At 40.3% G+C, this 25,147-nt stretch overlaps 1 protein-coding gene across 6 annotated transcripts; it reads left to right on the top strand.

The window, feature by feature from the left end:
* The first annotated feature begins 91 nt into the window (after positions 1–91).
* On the top strand, positions 92–24,457 carry LOC120740849. 6 transcript variants are annotated; one of them, XM_040043353.1, is made up of 12 exons: positions 92–362; positions 3,909–3,962; positions 4,038–4,133; positions 4,239–4,298; positions 6,180–6,230; positions 6,343–6,426; positions 6,500–6,544; positions 7,007–7,084; positions 7,177–7,236; positions 9,280–9,339; positions 19,456–21,697; positions 23,931–24,457. In XM_040043353.1, exons 1-11 carry the CDS (start codon positions 147–149, stop codon positions 21,694–21,696), a joined length of 3,045 nt encoding a protein of 1,014 aa, XP_039899287.1. In that variant the 5' UTR covers positions 92–146; the 3' UTR covers position 21,697; positions 23,931–24,457. The 6 variants fall into 6 exon arrangements, with proteins under 6 accessions (XP_039899287.1, XP_039899280.1, XP_039899323.1 ...); XM_040043346.1 differs by lacking the exons at positions 19,456–21,697; positions 23,931–24,457 and adding an exon at positions 9,446–12,074; XM_040043389.1 differs by lacking the exons at positions 92–362; positions 3,909–3,962; positions 4,038–4,133; ... (1 more) ...; positions 19,456–21,697; positions 23,931–24,457 and adding exons at positions 5,547–5,866; positions 9,446–12,074.
* Positions 24,458–25,147: the final 690 nt, after the last annotated feature.

The raw sequence follows: 25,147 nt of genomic DNA, 5'->3' as shown, positions 1-25,147 counted from the left end.
GCCTTCCCCTCCAAAAAAGAAAAACATTTTTTGCCTTTTTTTTAGTTTTGTTTTTTTTTTTCAAGAAAAAAACTATATCCATTCACACTTCCGGTGCAGGGGGAAGCGCTTCCTGATAGCTGAAACCCGTAATGAATACGTGAATCATGCCTCGCAAAAACGAGCTTTCGGAAGCTTTACGATCGCAAATTGTTGATCTGCACAAAGCTGGAAAAGGTTATAAAATAATCGCACGCACTTTGGATATTCATCGCTCCACAGTTAGGAAAATTGTGTATAAATGGAAGCGATTCAGTACTGTGGCTACTCTGCCGAGAAGTGGGCGCCCTACAAAGACGTCTGCAAAGACAAAGATCAGCGAGGTAACCCTTAATTACTCTGCAAACAGCAAATCAAGCAGCCGTGTGTACAAAACTAGACGCCTGCAGCATCCAGACGAGCTTCTTAGCTCTGAACCCTGATGAAAATAACGCTGCTTCACAGCTTTCGGATAACTGGTGTCAACTGGAAAGAAAAAAAAATATGGAAGTTATTATTTAGCGGCCAGTGGTGCCAGCTGTGTATAAGTGGGAGGTACGTGTCAAAGTAAGATCCGATTAGCCGGGAGTCTTCCTGCATTACACTGTAACAAATGATCGGCGCTATTCACCTACTCTGATGTTTCAATGTGGTAACATTGTATCAAAAAACAAACCCGCAAAACCTTCTGTCATTAAATGATTTCTACCGAAAGAAGCTTTGTTTAACTATTTGCTAGATACACTGAAAAAAATGTCTTTTTTAGTCATTATTACTATTATTTGCATACTTGTCATACGTTTAAGAACAAAAAACAGATTTGAATATTAGGCAAAGATAAATTGAGTAAAAACAAAGTGCAGTTTTTAAATGATGATTTCATTTATTGAGGGAAAAAAGCTTTTAAGACCTACCCGGCCCTGTGTGGAAAAATAATTGCCCCCTAAACCAAAGGAGGTATATGATTGTGCCACCCTTGGCAGCGAGAACTGCATCCAAGCATTTGCAATAACTGGAAATGAGTCTTTCACTGTGGAGGAATTTTGGCCCACTCTTTGCAGAATTGTTTTCATTCAGCAACACTGGAGGGTTTTGGAGCATCAACGGCCTGTTAAAGGCCATGCCAAAGCATCTCAGTTGGAATTAAGTCCAGACTTAGACTAGGTTGTTTTTTCTTTCTTTTTTTTTGCCCATGTAGCCCCAGACCATCACATTATCACCATCACGTTTGACTGTTGGTATGAAATTCTTTGTTAGTTTTACGCCAGATGTAAAGGAAATCAAACTTGTCAAAAAGTTCATCTTTTGTCTCATTAGTCCACAGAATCTTTTTTTGGTCAGGAATGGTTTTCTCTTTGGAACTCTCCCATGGATGCCTTTTTTGCCCCATCTCTTTCTTATTGTTGAATCATGAATGCTAGCATTAAGTGAGACAAGTGAGGCCTGCAGTTCTTTAGAAGTTGTTGTTTTGTGTGTGTGTGTTTCTTTTTAGTCTTTTTGAGTCATTTTGGTAGGACAAGAGAACAGTGAGAAGGTTTACCACTGTTCAAAGTTTCTCCATTTGTGGATGATGTCTCTCACTGTGGTTCACTGATGTCGCAAAGCCTAATAAATGGCTTTGTAATCCTTTCTCATGGTTGTCAGAAATATTAAAATTACCTTGATATGTGAAACATATAAGTGTGACAAATCAGGAAGCCTTCTTTCTGATTTGTCACACTTACATGTTGGGAAGCATTTCACGAGGGATTTTTTATATTTACATTTTCTAAGAGCCGGAATATCTCTGAATGTTGTTTGCAAATGTGTTTTTAAAGAGTGTGAATATATAATTATACCCTAAAAAAGGCATAAACTATTCTGAAAGTCATTTCAGTTCATTTCTTTTAGATTAAAAAGGAATTTTAATTAGATTAGCTACAAAATTTGAGTTATTTATTTTTGTCAGTTCACCCCCTGTAATTAACCACAAAGACTTGCACAAGAGGTCGTGGGGTCTTGTTCCCGAGTGATGGGAGAAGGGAGCCGGAGATCGACAGACGGATTGGTGCTGCGGCCGCAGTGATGCGGACGCTGCACCGGTCCGTCGTGGTGAAGAGGGAGCTGAGTGTAAAAGCGAAGCTCTCAATTTACCGGTCGATCTACGTCCCTACCCTCACCTATGGCCACGAGCTGTGGGTAGTGACCGAAAGAACGAGATCACGGATACAAGCGACGGAAATGGCCTTCCTCCGATGGGTGGCTGGCCTCTCCCTTAGAGATAGGGTGAGAAGTTCAGCCATCCGGGAGGGGCTCAGAGTAGAGCCGCTGCTCCTCCACATTGAAAGGAGCCAGCTGAGGTGGTTCGGGCATCTGACAAGGATGCCTCCTGAGCGCCTCCTGAATGAGGTGTTCCGGGCATGCCCCACCGGGAGGAGGCCCCGGGGCAGACCCAGGACACGCTGGAGAGATTATATCTCTTGGCTGGCCTGGGAACGCCTTGGTGTTCCCCCAGATAAGCTTGAGGAGGTGGCTGGGGAGAGGGAGGTCTGGGCTTCTCTGCTTAGGCTGCTGCCCCCGCTGCAGCCTAAGAAGATGGATGGATGGACTTGCACTATATTGTTTCAGTAGTTATTGTGAAACACATGCACACAGAGAAACAACGATGTGAACAGGATATCCTCGAAGCTCAACTCTTCCACTCCAGCTTGTTAATCAACCAGGGACCCAGGCGGAGTTTGAATTCATTTGAAAGCCTGATGCTTCGCCTTGTCCTCCCTGGCTTAAAAACTCAAAAAACACTTTTATTTGCTGTTATCGATTGTCCACCTGGGCCTTACTCAGAGTTTCTGTCTGAATTCTCAGACAGTAGTGGGGAATAGATTTCATCACAGTAGATTTCTTTCTACAAGTGCTGCAACTAAGTATAAGGATCTAATTCACCCACTGTTATCTTCTTCAACGCCTTGTGCCAACACAGTGCAGAGCAGGTACCTGAATGCTCCTCCCACAAAGGTCGATTATCTTGTTAATAGTTGTACTTCTTAACTGCGTACAACTTTAGATACTGTAGCTCCACTGAAAAAGAAAGTACTTGCCTTCCTGGTATAACTCTCAAACGTGGACTTTAAAGCAGATAACTCATAAGCTGGAGAGGAAATGACGTCTCACTAATCTGGAAGATTTATTGTAGAAGACCTGAAAAAATAGTTTGCTGCTTTATGAAAAGCTAGAACACCTTATTATTCATCACCGATTGAAGAAAATAAGAACAACCCTTGGCTTCTCTTCAGCGCTGTAGCCAGGCTGACAAAAAGTCAGAGCGCTGTTGAGCCAACCGTCCCTTTAACGTCAACTAGTAATGACTTCATGAACTTCTTCATGAATTAAATTTTAACCATTAGAGAAAAAAAAATACTCAATCATCTCACAGATTTAACATGATCTACAGCTACAATTGATCTTTCTGAGCTAACTTCAGTAAATAATTCCTCCAAACCATCAACATGTCTTTTAAACCCTGTTGTTGGGGTTTTCTCTGTTTTCTTTGTATTATTTTTCTTATAGAGCACCTCGAGGCAACTGTTGTGGTGATTTGGCACTATATAAATAAAATTGAGTTGAATTAAATTAAATAACATGGGTGACATCATATTTCATGCAACAACAAAGAGGGCACGTTACTTTTCCAGTCTCTAAAAATGCAGTATTGCCCAGGATTTCATTTTTATTTGTATGAAATTATTTTTTAATGTTTGATGCCTCCAAAGGTCTGGCTGTTCACGTAATGGCTTCGTTTAATTAAAGAAATGTTAATCACGCTGCTGAAATCAATGACAGGTTGATATCTGAGGTGCAGCCAGACATTAATGTTTACCATATGTCTTGATGCATCTTTTTCTGTTTCTTAGGTTGGTCATGGCCCTAGTGAGCCAAAAGACAGAGGAGATTCACACACTAAAAAGGTAAAAATTCATTAATGCAAGGACTGATGAACTTTGGGAGGAAAAATAGAAAGACGATATCATTCTATTTTTCAGTTAAAAAGCGAGAGAGACTCTACCGCTGTCCGCAGTGATGCACAGATTATATATTCCTGCTCATCTGATACTGAAGCTACAGATGATGATCCTGTGGTGTGTGAGCTCAGAATAAATTAAGCGTTTTCTGCTTTGTTTTTTTTCACAATATTAATATGATCATATGAAGACATTTATAGGTCATCCATTCCTGTCATCTAGGCTGGACGTGCGTCTGCTGGACCATCAAATAATAGAGGACAAGGTGTAGGCCTTAAAACGGTAAAACATCTTCATTTTTAAAGTTTGAAAACAAAAGAACCCTCTAATTTTGTTTACTTGTTCAGAGAGATTATAACCCTTAATGGAGAGAATATGAGGTCTGGTTAAAATGTGCAAAGACTCTATTGGGGAAACTATGAAATAAAAACATATCTGATCTAAATTTGACTCCAGGCTTATTCAGGCTGGTATCTTTGTCCAGTCCACTTTGTCTGCCTGGAAATTTCAGGTTAATACTGCTAGGAGTAGAACTAACATTTCCAGCCAAATTTAAATGTTCAACTTTTTATATATGCACTCATTGCATGGGAAAAAAGAAGCCTTTCCAGAAAGCTGCAGTACCTCAAATGGCGACTGAGTTATACATATAGATTGTATATGAAGGATGGACTTAACCATGGTCATATCATCTGTGGGTATGTGGAGAACCATGAAGCCTTATCATTGGTATTTTGGCCACAGCCATGTTGGCCTTTCAGCGCAAGACCACATTTGGACGGGAGAATTGAATGAAGTTATCAGCAACCAGTATTCATACACGTTATGGCTGTAGTACACCCAAATACCTGCTAGAGTAAAAAGAAGATATCACTAATAAAACAGTTTTTTGTACCAGGATGTGAACATGTCTAGGGCTGTGCGATATGACCAAAATCTCATATCCCGATAAAAGACCTCTACCGTCCGATAACGATATAAATCATGAAAATTTTAAATTTTTTGTAAATTCTGTGAATCTCGGGCAGCTCGACTTGCGTGAAGTGTTTCTAGCTGGGCGTTGTGTACCTGGAGTCCAGTGTTTTAACCGATGCATGAAACTATATATTTTTAGACATAAGTTGTAACGGCCGCCGTTTTCTTTGTGAGTATTTATTACACGGCGTGCTGCGGGGAAAAGCCTGTTTTAACGTTTGAGTCTAAGGTCTATTTTTTAGCACCTTTTTTGTTCCTCATATGTAAACACTCTGCATACCCTTTCACATGATTCAGTTTATTTTGAAAAGTCTCAACAGGATCTTGAGCTTTATTCTGAAAAGTTTATGTGGAAAATAAACAAGCGGACACGTGATGGTTTTACCGTCGTTGTTGCTAACGACAACGCATAAAAACAGTCGCTTGTCCGTCAGTAGTGTGGTTATATTAAATATTAGAGAAAGAGAGAACTTTAAGAAATGAATATAGCCACTACAGTGACCATCAGAACGGTGAAAAAATATTGCCGTAAACAGTTTATTTTGCAACACCATGAAACAAACGATAGCGTAAAATGAAACGATAGACGTTTTTATATCGTCATCCGATATATATCGTTATATCGAACAGCCCTAAACATGTCTACTTCTAAAGTTGGACAGTTTAACATGACACTCTGTGGGTTTGACTCATTTTTGAAGCCAGTTTCAAGTGACCACTTGAGGAACTGCAGTTTTTGGCACTTCTGTGCTTGGTTTTGATTTTTAGCCCTGCAGATTGCCACTTGGATAATCTCCATGGAACTCCACGCTCTTCATTGTTAATTTCCCATTTACAACAAGTGTACTGGGGTAAAAGGTTTTTACAACTCACAGGTTTGGATTGTATTCAAGTTTTAAGCGATGTATTATTGGATGGATGCTTTGGATGACATGTGGGTATCGCTATAGCTGTGATAACCACTAACTCTACTGTGTTCACCTTTTGCTTAAGAAACATTCTAAATGAACATAATGTCTCATTCTAGGTTACTACATGGCTGTAGTTATTTTAGTGCTTGACTGAGGTTTTGGTTATTTATTTTGTCGTGTCTCTGGGCACATGAAGGCAAAAGTGTGCTTGAGTGACAGGATACTTGTGTTTTTTTTTCTTCTGGCTCACATCTATATTCTGTCTCTTTCTCTATAGCAGCGAAAGGCTACTGCTGTTTCATCTAATGACGAGACTACAGAACAAGACGTTAGTGTTTATGTATTTGTTAAAATTGTTTAAATGTTTGTATAAAATAAATATCTGATTTTTAAAAGTAATCCCATAAAACACGTCATTCTATATTTCTCTTTAAATCCAGAGAGACTTTAACACCACCCACAAGGATGTAGAGATTAAACATTCCTACTCATCTGATACTGAAGCAACAGATGAAGAGAATATGGTGTGTTAGCTACCATACAGTATTAAAATTATCACATGGAGACGTTTGTAGCTCATCATTTCCTGTCTTCTAGGCTGGACCGTCAGATATCAGAGGAGGAAGTTCAGACCATAAAATGGTAAAGTTCCTTCAGTTTAAGCATTGTTTGGAAAGAGAAGAACCCCTCATTCTGTTTACCTTTTAAAATCTAGAGAGACACTGAATGGACATAGTCCGCATAGGAAAAACAGAAAAATACCATCTCATTATTATTAACATGCCTGATCTAGATTTGACTGCAGTTACATTCAAGCTGACCTCTCTAGTCCTTTTGGGGAGGGATCAAAAAATAGCAGATAGTGTAGATTGCACCTTTACATAGGTGATGTTGCAGAACTTCATATATGATCACCAGCCACTTTGTGAACCACCCTAATTCATTATAGAATGTAATAACATCACACAGTTGCTGCAAATCTGTTGGCTGCACATCCACAATCCAAAACTCCTATCTCATCAGATTCCACCAAAGTGCTTTATTGAATTGAAATTTGGGGCAGTTAGCATCTTCATTCTGTTTTCTTGTTAAAATCCTCAATAGGTTATTGTGAAAGAAAACACCATCTGTAGTGATGGCAACACAGATTCCTACTCATCTGATGAAGATGAAGAGCCTATGGTATGTGAAGCAACAATAAGTAACGATAAGTATTAACGATATCAAAATGATGACATCAAGATGCTCCTCAGCCATCCTTTTCTGACTCTTAGGCCAGTCATCTGTCAGCTGGAATAGCAGAGAGCAGAGGAGGAGATCCGGACCATGAAATGGTAAATATGCACACCCATACGGGTGTAATATGATGTGATATGGGAAACAGTTTTTTGTACCAGACTGTAAATATGATAATTTCTGGACATTTTGCCAGAAATCTGTGGGGATTGACTCTATTCTGGTGTGTGTGTGTGTGTGTGGGGGGGGGGGGGGGGGGGGTTAAACCCAGTCTCAAGTGGCCACTGGAGGAAGGACAGTGTTTTTTCCACTTCTTCATTTGCTTTGGTTTTTGTTCCTGGAGCTTTCTCTTTTTGACACAAAGGACCAGAGGTTCTATTCCAAGCTCCTCATCCTATCTCTGAGGCTTAGGTCAGCCACCCTATGAAGGAAAATCATTTTGGCCACTTGTATTCGCAACCTTTCCTTACCTTTTCACCAGTCCAGCAGTCGAGTCCATTTTCTACCTTCTGATCAGTTGTGAATAAGATCCCAAGTTTCTTGAATACCCTCACCTTTAGTAATCTTTCCCCCAACCAGAAGGCAGAATTCTAACATTTTCCAGCAGAGAGTCGTGGCCTTAGATTTAGAGTCCTAAATTTCATCTTGGACATTTCAGACTCAGCTACAGGCTGCTGCAATGCATGTTGAAGGTCATGCTCCATGAAGCTAACAGAACCACCTCAACTGCAAGAAATGTGGATTATATTCTTAAGTTCTCAAAGGGGATACCTTCCTCATCCCAGGAAAGTATGAGAACCTTTCCATACTTGTCCCAAATATGATTGGATACAGGAGCAAACCTGATGGAGTCCAACACAGACTGAAAATGTACCTGAATTTGTGCCAAAGACTCTGACACAGCTTGGATTTAGAGGTTAGGAGTTTGCTCTTTACACTGCCCCAGTCCTGGTTATCAGTTCCTCTCTGAACATACAAGGCCTGAACCAAGGCCTGCTTTCCTTTTCAGAGAGGACTTCATTGAGCCCAGCCAAAAGTCCATCTCCATGGCTACCCTGAGCTCCTCACACACTCAAGTTTTTGCTTCTGCTATAGAAGCCTCAGCTCTTGTGATCCTTTGATACCCATCTGCTGCTTCAGGAGACCCCCGGGTAAAACCAACCCCAGAAAGCCTCCTCCTTCAGCCTCATGGCCTCACTGACCTCCATTGTCTGCCATTGGGTCTGTGGTGACTAACATGGCAGGAACCAATGTCCTTATGACCACAGCTCCAGCTCCCTCTATCATGCAGGTTCATGAACGTGGCCCACTGAAGCACCTATCTAGAGGAATTTGATGCAAGACCAATCCCTCTAGACATAAACATTAAAGATCCTATGGACAGGGGCATGCACCAGATATTCACAGTTCTTCTTCAATAAGTGTTTACATTTACTAGGTCTGTCAAACACCCTTCCACACTATCTGATCCAACCAGGTGGTGATATGGTGGCATCTCTGGTCCCTTAACCCAGATGTCCAAGGCATAGGACTTCTGATCAGATGATATTTCAGCACAGTCATTTATTGAAGATTGCCCTCAGGTGCTGGTACCAAGTGCACTAATGGCTAACACAGAAGTACAATAACAAAACACCACTCTTGGATTGTATTTAGGTTTAAAGTTATGAATTACTAGGCGCATGGGTGCATCAAAGTTACTGACACAGGCAGCTGTAACCACTAAGTGTCTACTAGGCTTCACCTCTTGAACCGTTGTTGGTGACCTCTGAGTTACAGTATTGTATAGAAGTGTTTGTAGTAGTACTGTTCATCTTACCGTGAAGTTTTAGGAGAGGTTTTTGTTCAACTTTTATTTAAATACCTTTCCTTAGTTTCCTACAATGTAGCTTGCCATTGCCAGTGTGTGAATGTGTGTGTGAATGGGTGAATGACTGAATGTAGTGTAAAGCGCTTTGGGGTCCTTAGGGACTGAGTAAAGCGCTTATACAAATGCAGGCCATTTACCATTTTACCATTTTAGTTCAGTCACTTATTTTGGAGACTGTATGTGTAGGTGAAGAGGAGCTTAAATGTGAGCATGACAGCAGGGTTTTTCGTATAATATACCTGCTTATATCTCTTTCTCTTTTATGTTATAGCACCAAGGAGCGACCAACTCTGCTTCATCTGATGATGAAACTACAGAAGAAGATCCAACAGTTAGTATTTTTCATTTGTTATTTTTTTACATATGGAAATGATGACATTTTGGTTTATTTCAACTACATTTAGCTTTTAAAGCATATTTCTGGCCTGTGTTACTAGGAGCAGTTTTTCTGTGAAGAGAAGAAGATATATGCTGGTTCCTCAGTCACAATGGGAGCCCTCCTCCTGCTCCTCCTGGCGTTCATTGTGAAGCATGGCTTGTCAAAAGCAGCATCCAGAGATCTCCTGCACCTCCTAAACTTGGTGGTACCCGGATGTGTTCCAAAGTCGCTTCGCTTTTTAAAAAAACATTCGACTGATTACAATGGAAAGACTGAGATTCACTTTTATTGCCCCAGGTGTACAAGCTACCTTGGTGTGGATCCCGGTAATGAGTGTAGTGTGTGCCAGCAGAGCTTGAGCAGAAAATATCTGATCTTGAAGGCTTACTACTTCCTTGTAATGCCGCTAGAAATTCAGCTAAGAAACCTCCTTGCGCGCGTCCACTCAAAGCTTGGGAAGCATTTCACGAGGGATGATTCCTTTTCTGATGTCCACACTGGAAACGAATACAAGAGTGAAAGACAAGATGGCAGTATTACACTCACCTTCAACTGCGATGGCTCGTCCGTGTTCAGCTCCTCAAAATACTCCATCTGGCCCATCCTGTGTACCATCAATGAACTACCGTATGTGGAACGGTGCAAAAACGTTCTGTTGCACACTTTATGGTTTGGCAAAGGAAAACCACAAGTTCAGAGTTTTTTGACTCCGTTCATTAACGAGCTTCAGAAACTGTCTGCTGCAGGGTTCTGTTGGAAAGATGAGATCGGCTCGGAGCATCACACCACGGTAACGGTTAAAATATGCACATGTGATGCGATAGCAAGAGCAATGGTGCAGAACTTTGAGCCGTTCAACAAAGAATTTGGTTGTGGTTTTTGCTACCACAAAGGTGAGATGGTTATAAAGGGCAGGGGTTTTACCAGAGTTTACCCGATACAGATGGATGGCTGTGATCTGAGACACATGCCTGAAACGGTGCAACTTGCTGAGTTAGTGATGGGAAATAGTTATGACCAGAGTCAAATGGGGGTTAAAGGTCCAAGTCTCCTGTTTCTTTTGCCGTCATTTGACATCATCAAAGGCTTTGTTCCAGATTACATGCACTGTTTTTGTCTGGGCGTTGTCCGTCAGTTCGTCAATCTGTGGTTCGACCCGCTTTATGCCAGCAAGGACTTCCATTTGACAGATGAGCATTTAAACGACCTGGACAGAGCCTTGTGTGAGATCCAGCCACCAAATGAAATCAGCCGAAGTCCCAGGAGCCTCAGTGAGAGGATGCATTGGAAAGCTTGTGAGTGGAGAGCATTTGCTCTCCTCTATTCTCCTGTAATACTGAGGAATGTTTTGCCAGCAGTGTACTACAAGCACTGGATGCTTCTTCCTTGTGCCCTTCACGTCCTCCTCTCCCACTTTGCCACTCAGGATGAGCTCAACTGTGCAGAGTTGTGTCTGGTTCAGTTTGTAGCACAGATACCGTCTCTCTATGGACTCGAGCATTGTTCGTACGACTGCCATGTGTTGACGCATCTTACAGAAGGTGTCCGGAACTGGGGGCTTTTGTGGGCCAATTCAGTCTTTGTTTTTCAAGACATGAACAGCAGACTGTTGCAGATGTACTCTGGTACGCAGTCAATTTCATTACAGATTTTCAAGAATTTCTTTTCATATGAGAAAATAATAAGACAAGGAAGTGCTACCCTTCAGGACGCCAGCACAGAAATCAAAGACTTCTTCTGTTCCATGACAAATTGTGATCGTTTTACAAAGTCATTAAATTACATTGGAGAAGAGTTAGTGACTCTGGGAAGTGGCTCTCAGAGAGTTTGTACACCAAGAGAAATTGCAGCGTTGCAGAAGAATGAAACACTTTCGTGGTGCCAGCCACATCGTGACAGTGTAACCGAATATAAGCGTTGTGTTTATAAGAACATGCTGGTTACTAGTTTGGAGTGTAGTGGCACATTAAAAAGAAACAATTCAGTAATAGAAACGAGCAGTTGCTTTGCTGTGGTGGAGTCCTTGGTCGTTGTACCAAAACCCTGCAGCTGTGAAGGAAGGCCCGACTGCTCCTGCAGAGAACTGGTCTTTTTCTGCAAGCAGCTGCAGCGACTAACCAGACAGCCAACTATCCAGGACACACAGATCAACACAAACATCGCCAAATTCCTTGTAAAAGTGAGGAACTCAAATGAACTTTGTGCAATAACATGCCAGGACATTGTTTCCAAATGCTTCATGATTGAGCATGTGGGTCAGTTATATGTCATGAGAATGCCTGTGTTTGAGACACATTAAAGTCTGTCATTTATGATTCATGTCAGACCTCTCTGAGCTTGGGTGGGAATGTTGGAAATGCTCCAACCAACCATAATCACTTTGACAACCCCTGATTAAATCAGATAACTCAAATAAGAAAACATGCTGTCTATTTTCCAACAGGTGATACATCCAACACAACCCTACCATGGGCAGTACCGAAACATGCAATAAGCACAACCTCTGTATTGCATTACTTTATGCTCTTATTGCACCAGCCGGACAAAGTGCATTAAAAATACTATTTTATTATTATCTTTTTCAGTTGTGCAATTTTCTTGTTGTACATTAAAGTGCACCTGTACATATGTTTGGTATGTAGCAGAAACTACCAGTGAAGGTCCTTCAATGTCATGTTTGTTTTATTCAACATCAAATTGTTAATATCAGCTTTGATTAAAAACTTGAATCTTTGAAAAATTGCCTTAAGTTTCAGAACATCTTTGTTTGTTTCTCTCATTTAGCTGTAATGACAGACACACACATGCTTTATGGATTCCATAAGTCTTTAAAATCACCATCATTATCGTTGTCATTAGATGGATCTGCACTGGTCCATGAGGAGTTGGGGCTGTTTCCCCATGGACTAATGTAGAATGTGACTTCTTTTTACAATTACAGGAGTCACCCCCCTGGAACCCCTAAAAAAAATCATATTTTGGAGAGTTCAGAATATCAGAGTACAACCCATGTAAAAAAGTTGTAGACTGATCTCAACAGAGCCATTCACTGAGAGAGTTTGAGAATCAAGGTGTACCAAAGCTGTTCGGGCAAATCTGTAGCTGAATTAAAACAATTCTGCAAAGAAAAGTGGGCCAGAATTACTACACAACAAAGTGACAGACTCATTGCCAGTTATCACAAACACGTCTTAAAAGTTTCAAAATCAGTTATTAGCTTTGGGGGGTAATTACTGTGTCACACAGGGCCAGGCAGGTTTGGATAGCTTTTTTACCTTAATAAATGAAAAACTATTTTGAACTATTCAGGTTATCTTGGCGTAATATTTAAATTTGTCTCATTATCTTTAACATCCAAGACAAATATGCAAAAAACTATGAAATCAGGAAGGAGTCAAATACCTTTTCACAGCACTGTACAAATAAGATTATCCTGACAAAAGGTTTGGCCGTCTACAAGATTCAATTCTTCCACCAACACTAGAAGTATCCAATACTAGAAAACATGAAAAATTATAATTTTGTCTCTGTTGTCAAACTATTGTGTTTGTCTTGTGACTAAGATTAATGTCAGATCGCATTAATGACCATTAAGTCAGTCCACAGGCTGTTTACTGTGTACTACGTTTGTGTCTTGTCTATCACACACTGTGGAATTCCTGTTTTGTGTTTTCCTGACCCCAGCCTCGCCTTCTTCCTTTCACTGTGAGTCTGCAGACACTCCGGGTTGTCTCCTGTCATTGTTCCCAGGGGAACTGCTGATGCTTCTTCTTCTTGTCCTCATGATGAGTTGTTCACTGAGCCACTCAGGGCACTCCTATCAGTAAGATGTTAATCTCATTGTCTACTGTGGATCTAATACCAACAAAGGGGAAGAAAAGAAAAGGAAAGAAGATGGACACAGGTTTGGGGAAAATCTTAGTTTGAGGTATTCGTGTTTAGAACAACATTTGTATGACAAAGGTAAAAATGCTGGAGTTTTCTTGACATTATTTTTAAAAGCATTGTTACGGAAATATGGTGATGGTGGTGTTATTAAAGTGGGAGATTTTTACAGGATACACTTCATTTAACAACACAATGCTCTGCCCAGTGGGTGCTGCTTGAGTTTAAGTCACCTTTCTCCTTCAATATGAAACCCAACCATACACCATCATAGTAAGATATGGTGGCAACAAAATTAACACAAGTTAGAAGTGTGCATCAAACCAATAAATGTTCTGGGATGTTCTTAGGACTTATGAAAAAGAAATTTCTCCAGAAACTGACTTCTGGAAGACCAGACATCATCCTTCCAACCCTGCAGAAATCTTGACAAGATTTCCTATTCACTTTGCAGCTCATTTGTTGGAAGAAGTTTGAAATTTCATGATTTTCTTTTTTTTTCTTTTTTTTTCTTTTTTTTTTACATATTTTGATTCCTTAGAGTGAACCTCAAACAGAGACTACATTAAATCACTGACCTGCTCTGGTTAATTTATAGCAGTCAAGAAGAAAAGGCTGGAATTTAAAAGAGTGCAAGTTTCTTATCTCTGGTTATCATAACCTTTGCAGTTCATACTGTGTTGTTTTAACAAATTATTAGGTTGTCAGAATCCCAAAGAAAGTTGTTGCTTTTTGTCCTGTTTTTTGTTTGTTTGTTTTTTTTTAATAATGAGGAAAAAGTCCACACTTCCGGTGCAGAGGGAGCGCTTCCTGGTGGCTGAATCCCTCAACAAATATATTCAAATGTTTTTATTGATGGATATTCCTGTTCATGTGAATCATGCCTCGTAAAAAGGAGCTCTCGGAAGATTTACGAGCCAAAATTGTTGATTTGCACAAAACTGGAAAAGGGTATAAAATAATAGCACGCACTTTGGGTATTCATCTCTCCACAGTCAGGGAGATTGTGCATAAATGGAGACGATTCAATACTGTGGCTACTCTGCCGAGAAGTGGACGCCCTACAAAGACGTCTGCAAAGACAAAGATCATCAACGAGGTAACCTTAATAATCAGTCTGCAAAGAGTAAATCGTGCAGCCATGCGTGCATAAAGGCACCTCTGCGGGGCTGCAGCGAGTCATGAAGTTGATTAAAATAACTGGATCACAAAAATAATACATAAAACATCTTCGACGCATCTTATTTATTTAATTATTTATTATTTTATTCATTTTTTTATTTTTTTGCTTCGTTGCTTCATTAAAATTAATGCACGACTGCGTAGATCTCAACTTATAAAGGCGAGGGTTTCTCCCACGTTTGCAGCTAAAATCAGACCTGCAGGAGAAGATGCATCTGGGAGCATACGTGTGAATAAAAAGCTTTACAACATTAATGCAGGCAGTCCCCATGTTTTCAACGAAAAAAGACTGGTAACACACCGGCAGCAGTGAAGATGATGCTGTCATAGTTTTTTATGGGATCTGCACACCCGGCAGAGAGCAGAGAGATGGAGCCATTAGCTCAGGTGGAGCGCTGTTCACCTCAACCTTTACTAGAAAACGAGCTCCAACGTGAAGAAAAGAGAATCTTTCAGAACCTCCCACCCAGCGCTGTTTGTTTTAAACAGTGACAAAATCTACAGCAAATCCACAGAGGTCAAAATAAAAGCATATGTACACTCTTAACTCAGTGTGACATGATGGTTAAATTAGTCCCACTTTCTGCCAGAGTGATTCCTAATGTAGGTTAATATAAATATAAATTATATTACATAAATTAAAATGCTGATATGCTGCGTTAAATGCTCAAACACACACACAAACACGTTAAGACACACCAAATCTGCCTCATCCAGGAGACAACACTGTCAGAGCTCTTTATTAATATAAGAAAGTCTTCCAGTAAGACCGAAACTAAAGACTATTCCCTGCCACCTGATCCAACTCGCCACCAGGGGGTGATCAGTTGACAGCTCAGCCCCTCTCTTTACCCGAGTGTCCAGAACATTTGGTCGCAGGTCTGGTGATACGATTACAAAATTGATCATCGACCTGCGGCCTAGAGCGTCCTGGTGCCACGTGCACTTATGGACACTCTTGTGTTTGAACAAGGTGTTCGTTATGGCCAAACTGTGATTCGCACAGAAGTCCAATAACAAAACACCGCTCAGAATCACAGAATCATAAAGACATTGGAAACCTGAAATGACGGGGAGAAGGAAAGCAGACAACCTGACAAAAACTAAATGAAAACACAGACTAAATACACACAGGAGGTGATCAAGGGAAGTGGAAACACATGGGGAAACAACTGACTGGAATAAACATAATGACACCACAGGGAACGTACAACTATACACATTAAACATGGAAACACCAGATTTTTCTAAATAAAACCGGAAACATGGAGAGACGTAGACATGACAACACCAGCTAGACAATTAGGACATAGAACAAGCAGAGAGACAAACGCACAGGCATAACTGAAAGTAAAACACTGAGGACAAGACAGACCACATAGAGGACAGGAAAAGATTCATGATCGCAAATAGTGATGCATGAGGCTTGTCAACCACAACAATGATAATACTCCTGTTAAAAATCACTGGCAGCTACAAATTGATGTTTCACATCTTTAAATTACCAAATATAATGTGTAGATTCCTTAATTTATCTTTTTGTGTCTCTCAGGCTGGTCATGGCTCTACTGAGCCAAAAGGTAAAAGAAGAGGAGATTCAAACCATAAAAAGGTAAAATACCTTAATACTGATACTATATAATAAGAATTATTAAACCTTAGAAAAAAAATTAAATGTTATTTTACAGTTAATGATCAGAAAGACTGTAACGTCACATTCATGTCGAGATTATATATTTCCGCTCATCTGATACTGAAGTAGCACCCGTATATGTGAGCCGTACAGTAAATGAATTGCTTTTTCTTTCACAATATTAAAATGATCATATGAAGATGTTTATAACAAAGTCCTGTCTTCTAGGCTCATCATGGGTCTGCTGGGCCAGCAGATGATAGAACAGATTCAGACCATCAAACGGTAAATTATCGTTTTGAGAATTTTTAAGGTTTAGAAAGAGAAGAATCCAAAGTTACTTAAAATTCAGAGAGGCTATAACATTGGCCAAGGATAGAGTAAAAATGTGCAAAAAGGGAGTAAACTTACCTGATTTAAATTTTGTGCACAAACCAAACAAGCTTCTTTGTCCAGTGTCACACTTCTAGGGAGAAAATAAAATAAGCAACCAGATTTAAACCAAGTGCATTTTTCATCTTTTTATAGGAGCAGTCATGGAAGTTTTTGAAGAAGCTTATTTATCCTCCCTGGCCACTCTAGATACATGTGAAATACACAGAGTGGTCCATGTATATTTGGACACTGACACAAGTTTGTTTTTTTGTTTTTTTTACCCGTTTACTGAAACATATTCCATCTATAGTTATATAATGAACATGGACATAATGTGTAGACTCTCAGGTTTCATTTGAGGGTATCCACATTTAAATTGGATGAAGGGTTTAGGAGTTTCAGCTCCTAATATGTCCCAACTCTTTTTAAAAGAACCAAAAGTAATTTGACAATTGACTCAAAGGCTATTTCATATGCAGGTGTGAGCAATTCTTTCATTATGTCATTAATGTCAATTAAGCAGATGAAAGACCTGGAGTCTATTTGTGGTGTGATGTTTGCATTTGGAAGATTTTTCTGTGAGCAGACAACATGCGGTCAAAGGATCTCTCCATGCAATTGAAACAAGCCATCTGTAAGCTGCAAAAACAGAAACAACCCATTCGAGCAATGGCTAAAATAGTCGGAGTGGCAAAATCTACAGTGTCGTAATCTTAAGAAAGAAAGAAAGCACTGATGAACTCAGCAACGCAAAAAAAAACCCTATACGGCTACAGAAGACAACATTGGTAGATGATCACAGAATCATTTCCGTGGTGATGAGAAACTCCTTCACAACAGCCAACCAAGTGAACAACACTCTCCAGGAGGTAGGCATATCCATATCAACGTCTACCATAAAGACAAGACTGCATGAAAGTAAATAAAGGCGCCACTCATAAGCCTCAAGAATAGAAAGGCTAGACTGGAATTTGCTAAACAAAAAAACAAAAAAAAACATCAAAAAAAGGCATCACAGTTCTGGGGAAATATTTTTTGGGCACATGAAACCAAGATCAACATCTACCAGAATGATGGCAAGAAAAAAGTATGGAGAAGGTGTGGAACAGCTCATGATCCAAAGCACACCACATCATCTGTAAAGCACGGCGGAGTAATTGTGATGGCTCGGGCATGCATGGCTGCCAGTGGCACAGGGACACGAGTGTTTATTGATGATGTGACACAGGACAGAAGCAACCGAATTAATTTGGAGGTGTTCAGAGACATACTGTCTGCTCAAATCCAGCTAGATGCAGTCAAATTGATTGGGCGCTGTTTCATAATACAGATGGAAAACGACCTAAAACATGCAGCCAAAGGGAGTTTTTTTTTTAAGCAAAGAAGTGGAATATTCTTGAATGGCCAGGTCAGTCACCTGATCTTCACCTAACCCTAACTAAACTTCAGACAGAAAAGCCAAAAACAAACAGCAACTGAAAGCCACTGCAGTAAAGGCCTGGCAGAGGATTAAAAAGGGGGAAAAAAAACGTAACATTATATTTTAGGTTATTTAATTACAATTACTTTCGAACCCCGGATATGAAGGGATTGTGTTAAAAAATGCTTTAGTTCCTGACATTTTTTTTTTTTTTGTAATCATATTGTTCAACCCATTGAATTAAAGCTGAAAGTCTCAGTTGTTTCATTTAAAGTTCATTGTGGTAATATATAGAGCCAAAATTAGAAAAAAAAAAGTTATCTCTATCCAAGTATTTATGGACCTAACTGTAGTACAGCTGTTGTCAAAAGGTGGTGAATGAAGTTTCTTATTGAGGCCATTAGTTAGTTGGAGTACTTGGAGACAATAGTATCTAATACTGAAGATGCAAAACATCCTATGGTGATTATATATAAACGTTGAATGTGATCATATCATGCTTAGAAATCATAATTTTCTTTATCTCAGGCCACTCATGTGTCTGCTGGGCCTACAGATGACAGAAGAGGAGATTCAGAGCATGTAATGGTAAAGTAGGGGTGTCAAACATTACATGGGATTATTATTGGGATTAAATCATGGATCCGGCATATGTAGTTTATTGATATGTTTAGAAGTTTTTATACTTCTAAAATGAAAAAGGTTCCTCATTCTGTTTTTGTGCTACAATCCATGACAGCATATTGCGAGAGATAACACAGTCTACAATGATGGGGACACAGATTGTTACTCATCTGATTCTGACGAAGATGAAGATCCTACGGTATGTGAAGCTGCCTTGAGTGAAAAGTATTTTAAGGATATTAAAATTATGCCATTGAGATGGTCATCATCCATCTTTTTTTGACTCGTAGGCCAGTCATCTGTTAGCTGGGAAAGCAGAAACCAAAGAGGTAGATCCAGACCATGAAATGGTAGCGTATATGCATACAGGAAGTTTTAAAATGGGAGTCTGAGGAGACTGAGTCTGTTTTTTTTCTTCTTCTTTTTTCATAGACTGAAGGCTGCCACTTAAATAACATCCATAGATCGTCACGTTTAAATGTCCTATGCCTAGTAGAAAGAGGCAGGATTACAGCTTGCAAAATGTGTTGCTCACAAAAGCTAATTTATTTAAATTCATTTCAATTTTTTTTACATAGTGCCAAATCACAGCCACAGTCACCTACAGGTGCTTTATATTATGGTAAGATAGTCTCTACAATAAAATTTCCCACTCATAATTGTGCAGGAGCTATAAGAAGGTTCCAGGCACCTATATCCTCTAGATTTCTGCCAGCCTTCACCTCGTCTACTCTGTTTAAGAAACATCATTTGCCTCAATACACATTTTGTATCTCGTTCTCTTTTATGTTATAGCACCAAGAACCGACGAGCTGTGCTTCATCCGATGATGAAACTACAGAAGAAGATCCGACAGTTAGTATTTTTCATTTGTTTTTTGTTTTTTTTAATTTTGGTTCATTTCTACTGCATTTAGCTTTTAAAGCATATTTCTGGCCTGTGTTACTAGGAGCAGTTTTTCTGTGGAGAGAAGAAGATATATGCTGGTTCCTCAGTCACAATGGGAGCCCTCCTCCTGCTCCTCCTGGCGTTCATTGTGAAGCATGGCTTGTCAAAAGCAGCATCCAGAGATCTCCTGCACCTCCTAAACTTGGTGGTACCCGGATGTGTTCCAAAGTCGCTTCGCTTTTTAAAAAAACATTCGACTGATTACAATGGAAAGACTGAGATTCACTTTTATTGCCCCAGGTGTACAAACTACCTTGGTGTGGATCCTGGTAATGAGTGTAGTGTGTGCCAGCAGAGCTTGAGCAGAAAATATCTGATCTTGAAGGCTTACTACTTCCTTGTAATGCCGCTCGAAATTCAGCTAAGAAACCTCCTTGCACGCGTCCACTCAAAGCTTGGGAAGCATTTCACGAGGGATGATTCCTTTTCTGATGTCCACACTGGAAATGAATACAAGAGTGAAAGACAAGATGGCAGTATTACACTCACCTTCAACTGCGATGGCTCGCCCGTGTTCAGCTCCTCAAAATACTCCATCTGGCCCATCCTGTGTACCATCAATGAACTACCGTATGTGGAACGGTGCAAAAACGTTCTGTTGCACACTTTATGGTTTGGCAAAGGAAAACCACAAGTTCAGAGTTTTTTGACTCCGTTCATTAACGAGCTTCAGAAACTGTCTGCTGCAGGGTTCTGTTGGAAAGATGAGATCGGCTCGGAGCATCACACCACGGTAACAGTTAAAATATGCACATGTGATGCGATAGCAAGAGCAATGGTGCAGAACTTTGAGCCGTTTAACAAAGAATTTGGTTGTGGTTTTTGCTACCACAAAGGTGAGATGGTTATAAAGGGCAGGGGTTTTACCAGAGTTTACCCGATACAGATGGACGGCTGTGATCTGAGACACATGCCTGAAACGGTGCAACTTGCTGAGTTAGTGATGGGAAATAGTTACGACCAGAGTCAAATGGGGGTTAAAGGTCCAAGTCTCCTGTTTCTTTTGCCGTCATTTGACATCATCAAAGGCTTTGTTCCAGATTACATGCACTGTTTTTGTCTGGGCGTTGTCCGTCAGTTCGTCAATCTGTGGTTCGACCCGCTTTATGCCAGCAAGGACTTCCATTTGACAGATGAGCATTTAAACGACCTGGACAGAGCCTTGTGTGAGATCCAGCCACCAAATGAAATCAGCCAAAGTCCCAGGAGCCTCAGTGAGAGGATGCATTGGAAAGCTTGTGAGTGGAGAGCATTTGCTCTCCTCTATTCTCCTGTAATACTGAGGAATGTTTTGCCAGCAGTGTACTACAAGCACTGGATGCTTCTTCCTTGTGCCCTTCACATCCTCCTCTCCCAGTTTGCCACTCAGGATGAGCTCAACTGTGCAGAGTTGTGTCTGGTTCAGTTTGTAGCACAGATACCGTCTCTCTATGGACTCGAGCATTGTTCGTACGACTGCCATGTGTTGACGCATCTTACAGAAGGTGTCCGGAACTGGGGGCTTTTGTGGGCCAATTCAGTCTTTGTTTTTCAAGACATGAACAGCAGACTGTTGCAGATGTACTCTGGTACGCAGTCAATTTCATTACAGATTTTCAAGAATTTCTTTTCATATGAGAAAATAATAAGACAAGGAAGTGCTACCCTTCAGGACGCCAGCACAGAAATCAAAGACTTCTTCTGTTCCATGACAAGTTGTGATCGTTTTACAAAGTCATTAAATTACATTGGAGAAGAGTTAGTGACTCTGGGAAGTGGCTCTCAGAGAGTTTTGACACCAAGAGAAATTGCAGCGTTGCAGAAGAATGAAACACTTTCGTGGTGCCAGCCACATCGTGACAGTGTAACCGAATATAAGCGTTGTGTTTATAAGAACATGCTGGTTACAAGTTTGGAGTGCAGTGGTACATTAAAAAGAAACAATTCAGTAATAGAAACGAGCAGTTGCTTTGCCGTGGTGGAGTCCTTGGTCGTTGTACCGAAACCCTGCAGCTGTGAAGGAAAGCCCGACTGCTCCTGCAGAGAACTGGTCTTTTTCTGCAAGCAGCTGCAGCGACTAACCAGACAGCCAACTATCCAGGACACACAGATCAACACAAACATCGCCAAATTCCTTGTAAAAGTGAGGAACTCAAATGAACTTTGTGCAATAACATGCCAGGACATTGTTTCCAAATGCTTCATGATTGAACACGTGGGTCAGTTATATGTCATGAGAATGCCTGTGTTTGAGACACATTAAAGTCAACCCCTGATTAAATCAAGGAAATCAAGTAAAAAATAAGTAAATATGTTTTCCATGTTCCAACAACTGATTTCCAACTGATGTATCATCATAAACCCACTGTGGGCAGTACTGAAACATGCAACAAGCACAACTTGTGTACTGCATTGATTAGGTTATTATTGCACCAGCGGAATAAAGTGATTTACATTAGTATTTTATCATTACTTTTTTATTTTGTGCAATGCTTTACATCTTGCTGTTAAAGAGTACCAGTTCCATATTTTGTGTGTAAATTAGACACCACCAGTGAAGGTCCTTCAATTTTGCATTTGTTTTGTATATATCAGCTTTGATTAAAAAGTGGAAACTTTTGAAAATGTGCATGCGTTTCAGAACATCTTTGTGCTTCTTTGCTCTGATTTGGCTTTAATACCAGCAGCACCCATGCTTTATGGACCGGTTTGTTTTTTTTAATCACCATCATTATCCCAGCATTATCTAACAGTTGACAAAAGAGCTTCCTATGAGGAATACTTCACGTAGCTTCATATTAATTTTGGCTGAGGTCAATAGACTGATTACATCATCTGATACCAATAAAAGTAAAGATAATGTTGGGCACAGGTTTGAGCTTTTTGTGTCTAGAACAACTTTTGTGTGACACAATTGAAGATGCTGGAGGATTTCTCAGTGTAACTTTTCAAAGCAAATACGATTGTGGTGTTATTAAAGTGGGAGATTTCTACAGGTTACACTTCATTTAACAACACTATGGCCGGCCCTGTGGGTGCTGCTTGAGTTTAAACCATTTTTCTCCTTCAACAGGTCAAAGCCAAAGCACGGAACCCAACCACGCAAAAACTGTTTAAACAAGAACCAGTCAGCTAGAAGTCTTTCACCAGATTTCCACCAGCTATCCAGCCATTGTGAGAACAAAATAAACACAATTTAGAAATGTGCATCACACGAGTAAGTGTTCGGAGAGGTTCCTTGCGCAGGGGTACTGGTACTCTTGGACTGACAACTCTACAGGGGGCAACAGGCAGATTCAGGCAACTAAAATCCCAAGATTGCTCCTAGCTTTAATGCTTGACTTGGACTGCAGCTGTTGATTATTTTATATCCATTGATTATTCCATTAACATGGGTATGTGTGTATTTCTATGTGTCTAAATGCACTTGTGAATGAGTAAGCGTGTGTCTGCACTCAAAAAAAAGAAATTCAGCAACTTAATTTGTTCTTGTTGAGACGACATGATAAAATCTAGGAAGAGTGGTTAGTTGTATTTAAGGTTATTAAGGTATATTTAATTACCGTTACATGTTTAATTGCAAACACGTTGCATACTAAGATGAACGGTGGAACAACAAATGGAACCGATGATGAGCAGGAGTTATTGGACTTTCTCATTACCACAGGTTTTGCTCATAACAGTAGCATCGCGTCGACCCCGCCCATCGAACACCTCAGTGGCGTCAGAGTAGGTTTAGCCTCTACAAGGCTCTTTGTGGAGAAAAGTGGGAGCGGCATGGGCATGTTCAAATACTTTTAATTGACGTGCACCCCTAAATACCTTTTTATTGCAAGTCTATTTTTAGTCGCAAACTTCGCTCGACTTAAATGGATTAAACCAAACATCAAAGAAAAGAATTTGCCTAGAGGATGTTGTAATCAGGTTACTCGAGTTCTGCGATGAATCATTGCAGCCCTACTCTTGACCTTGACTGTTTAAGAAACATGCTAAACTTACACCTACCTAAATACACCTGCTTATATCTCTTTCTCTTTTATGTTATAGCACCAAGGAGCAACTAGCTCTGCTTCATCTGATGATAAAACTACAAAAGACGACCTGACAGTGTTTTTCATTTGTTTCCTCTCTTTTAAAATATAGAAACGATGAGGTTTTGCTTTGTTTTGTGGTGGTGTAAACGAATATAAGTGTTGTGTTTATAAGAACATGCTGGTTACTAGTTTGGAGTGCAGTGCCACATTAAAAAGAAATAATTCAGTAATAGAAACGAGCAGTTGCTTTGCTGTGGTGGAGTCCTTGGTCGTTGTACCGAAACCCTGCAGCTGTGAAGGAAAGCCCGACTGCTCCTGCAGAGAACTGGTCTTTTTCTGCAAGCAGCTGCAGCGACTAACCAGACAGCCAACTATCCAGGACACACAGATCAACACAAACATCGCCAAATTCCTTGTAAAAGTGAGGAACTCAAAGAATGCCTGTGTTTGAGACACATTAAAAGTCTGTCATTTATGATTTAAGTCAGACCTCTGTGGGCTTGAGTTGGAAAACATGTGCTAATCTTTAAACCAGCTCTTCTCATTAAACCTGGTTAAATCCATCCATCCATTTTCCCAGTAATCTAAACCGAAATGCCCAGATCACCCTGTCTTACCCACATGTTTCTGGGAGATGGGAAGGCAAGCCAGCTGAGAGACATAATCTCTCCAGTGTTTCCTTGGTTTTTCTCAGGGCCTCCTCCCAGTTAGACATGCCTAAAATACCACATTGAAAGGAACTCAGCTGGTTCCTTTCAATGTGGATGAGTAGTAGCTCTACTACTAGGCCCCTTCCAAGTGACCAAGCTTCATCCTCATCTCTAAGGAAGAGCCCAGACATCTTTCAGAAAAAGCTAACTTCTGCCATATGTATCTATAATCTCACTGTTTTACTTACTACCCACAGCTTGTGGCTATAGGGTCAGGGACCGAGCATAAGGTGACAGTGGCCTATAGAAAGCCTCCTGCAATATCAGGATTTCACTGTCTCGGTTTACAGGTGTCTCCATGTTTTATTTGGTTGACATCAGACGATGAATAAATTAATAATAAATAAAGAAATGAAATTTACTGAGATATAGAATAAGGACCGGCCTTTCACTTCAGTTCTTCGTAGGTTATAGCTTCACTCTTCTCTGTAGTTGGCTGATCGACCGGCAACAGCACAACCAAGAGTGACCCACAGACTAGTTGAATCATGCTTTTGACACTGCCCCCTTCTGACAGCAAACACTCTCTGCAAGTAGACGGGCCATCCATGATTGCCTGCAGACTGTCTTCACACTATCCTGCTTAGGCATAAAACAAGCATCCAGACTCCTCAGAGAGTCTGAGAATAACGCTGAGCTGAAGCAGTTCTGTGAAGACAACGAGTGACTTAAAAAGGTCTAATTTTCAGCTATAAGCAAGGTAGAAATATTCACCAGTTTTTCCACCAGAACCTGAGTTGTTTATCTGTCTCCAGATAGGTGAAAAACTAGTGAGTGTGTGTTTTATAGCAGATTGTGTTTGCACATTTTATGATCAATTAAAGCTGAAAACCAAGTCTTTCCACATGCTTTTTCCCCACTGCGTAATAATCTGTGTTTATTGTGTATCACACATTGTATCTCCTTGTTTAGATGAGTTTTTGTGAACCCAGCTTCCCCCTCCTCTCCTCTGAATCACTGTGAGTGTGCA

The sequence above is a fragment of the Simochromis diagramma genome, unplaced genomic scaffold (genome assembly GCF_900408965.1).
Source record: "Simochromis diagramma unplaced genomic scaffold, fSimDia1.1 OVJJ01000321.1, whole genome shotgun sequence".
Classification (NCBI taxonomy): domain Eukaryota; kingdom Metazoa; phylum Chordata; class Actinopteri; order Cichliformes; family Cichlidae; genus Simochromis; species Simochromis diagramma.
This window is presented reverse-complemented; position numbering and strand designations above follow the sequence as displayed.

Excerpts from the sequence above, each read along its gene's own strand:
- LOC120740849 (XM_040043353.1), top strand. The coding sequence starts at position 147 with ATGCCTCGCAAAAACGAGCTTTCGGAAGCTTTACGATCGCAAATTGTT. Across the intron at positions 6,545-7,006 it reads GAAGTTCAGACCATAAAATG|GTTATTGTGAAAGAAAACAC; the intron begins GTAAAGTTCCTT and ends AATCCTCAATAG. Across the intron at positions 7,085-7,176 it reads ATGAAGATGAAGAGCCTATG|GCCAGTCATCTGTCAGCTGG; the intron begins GTATGTGAAGCA and ends TCTGACTCTTAG.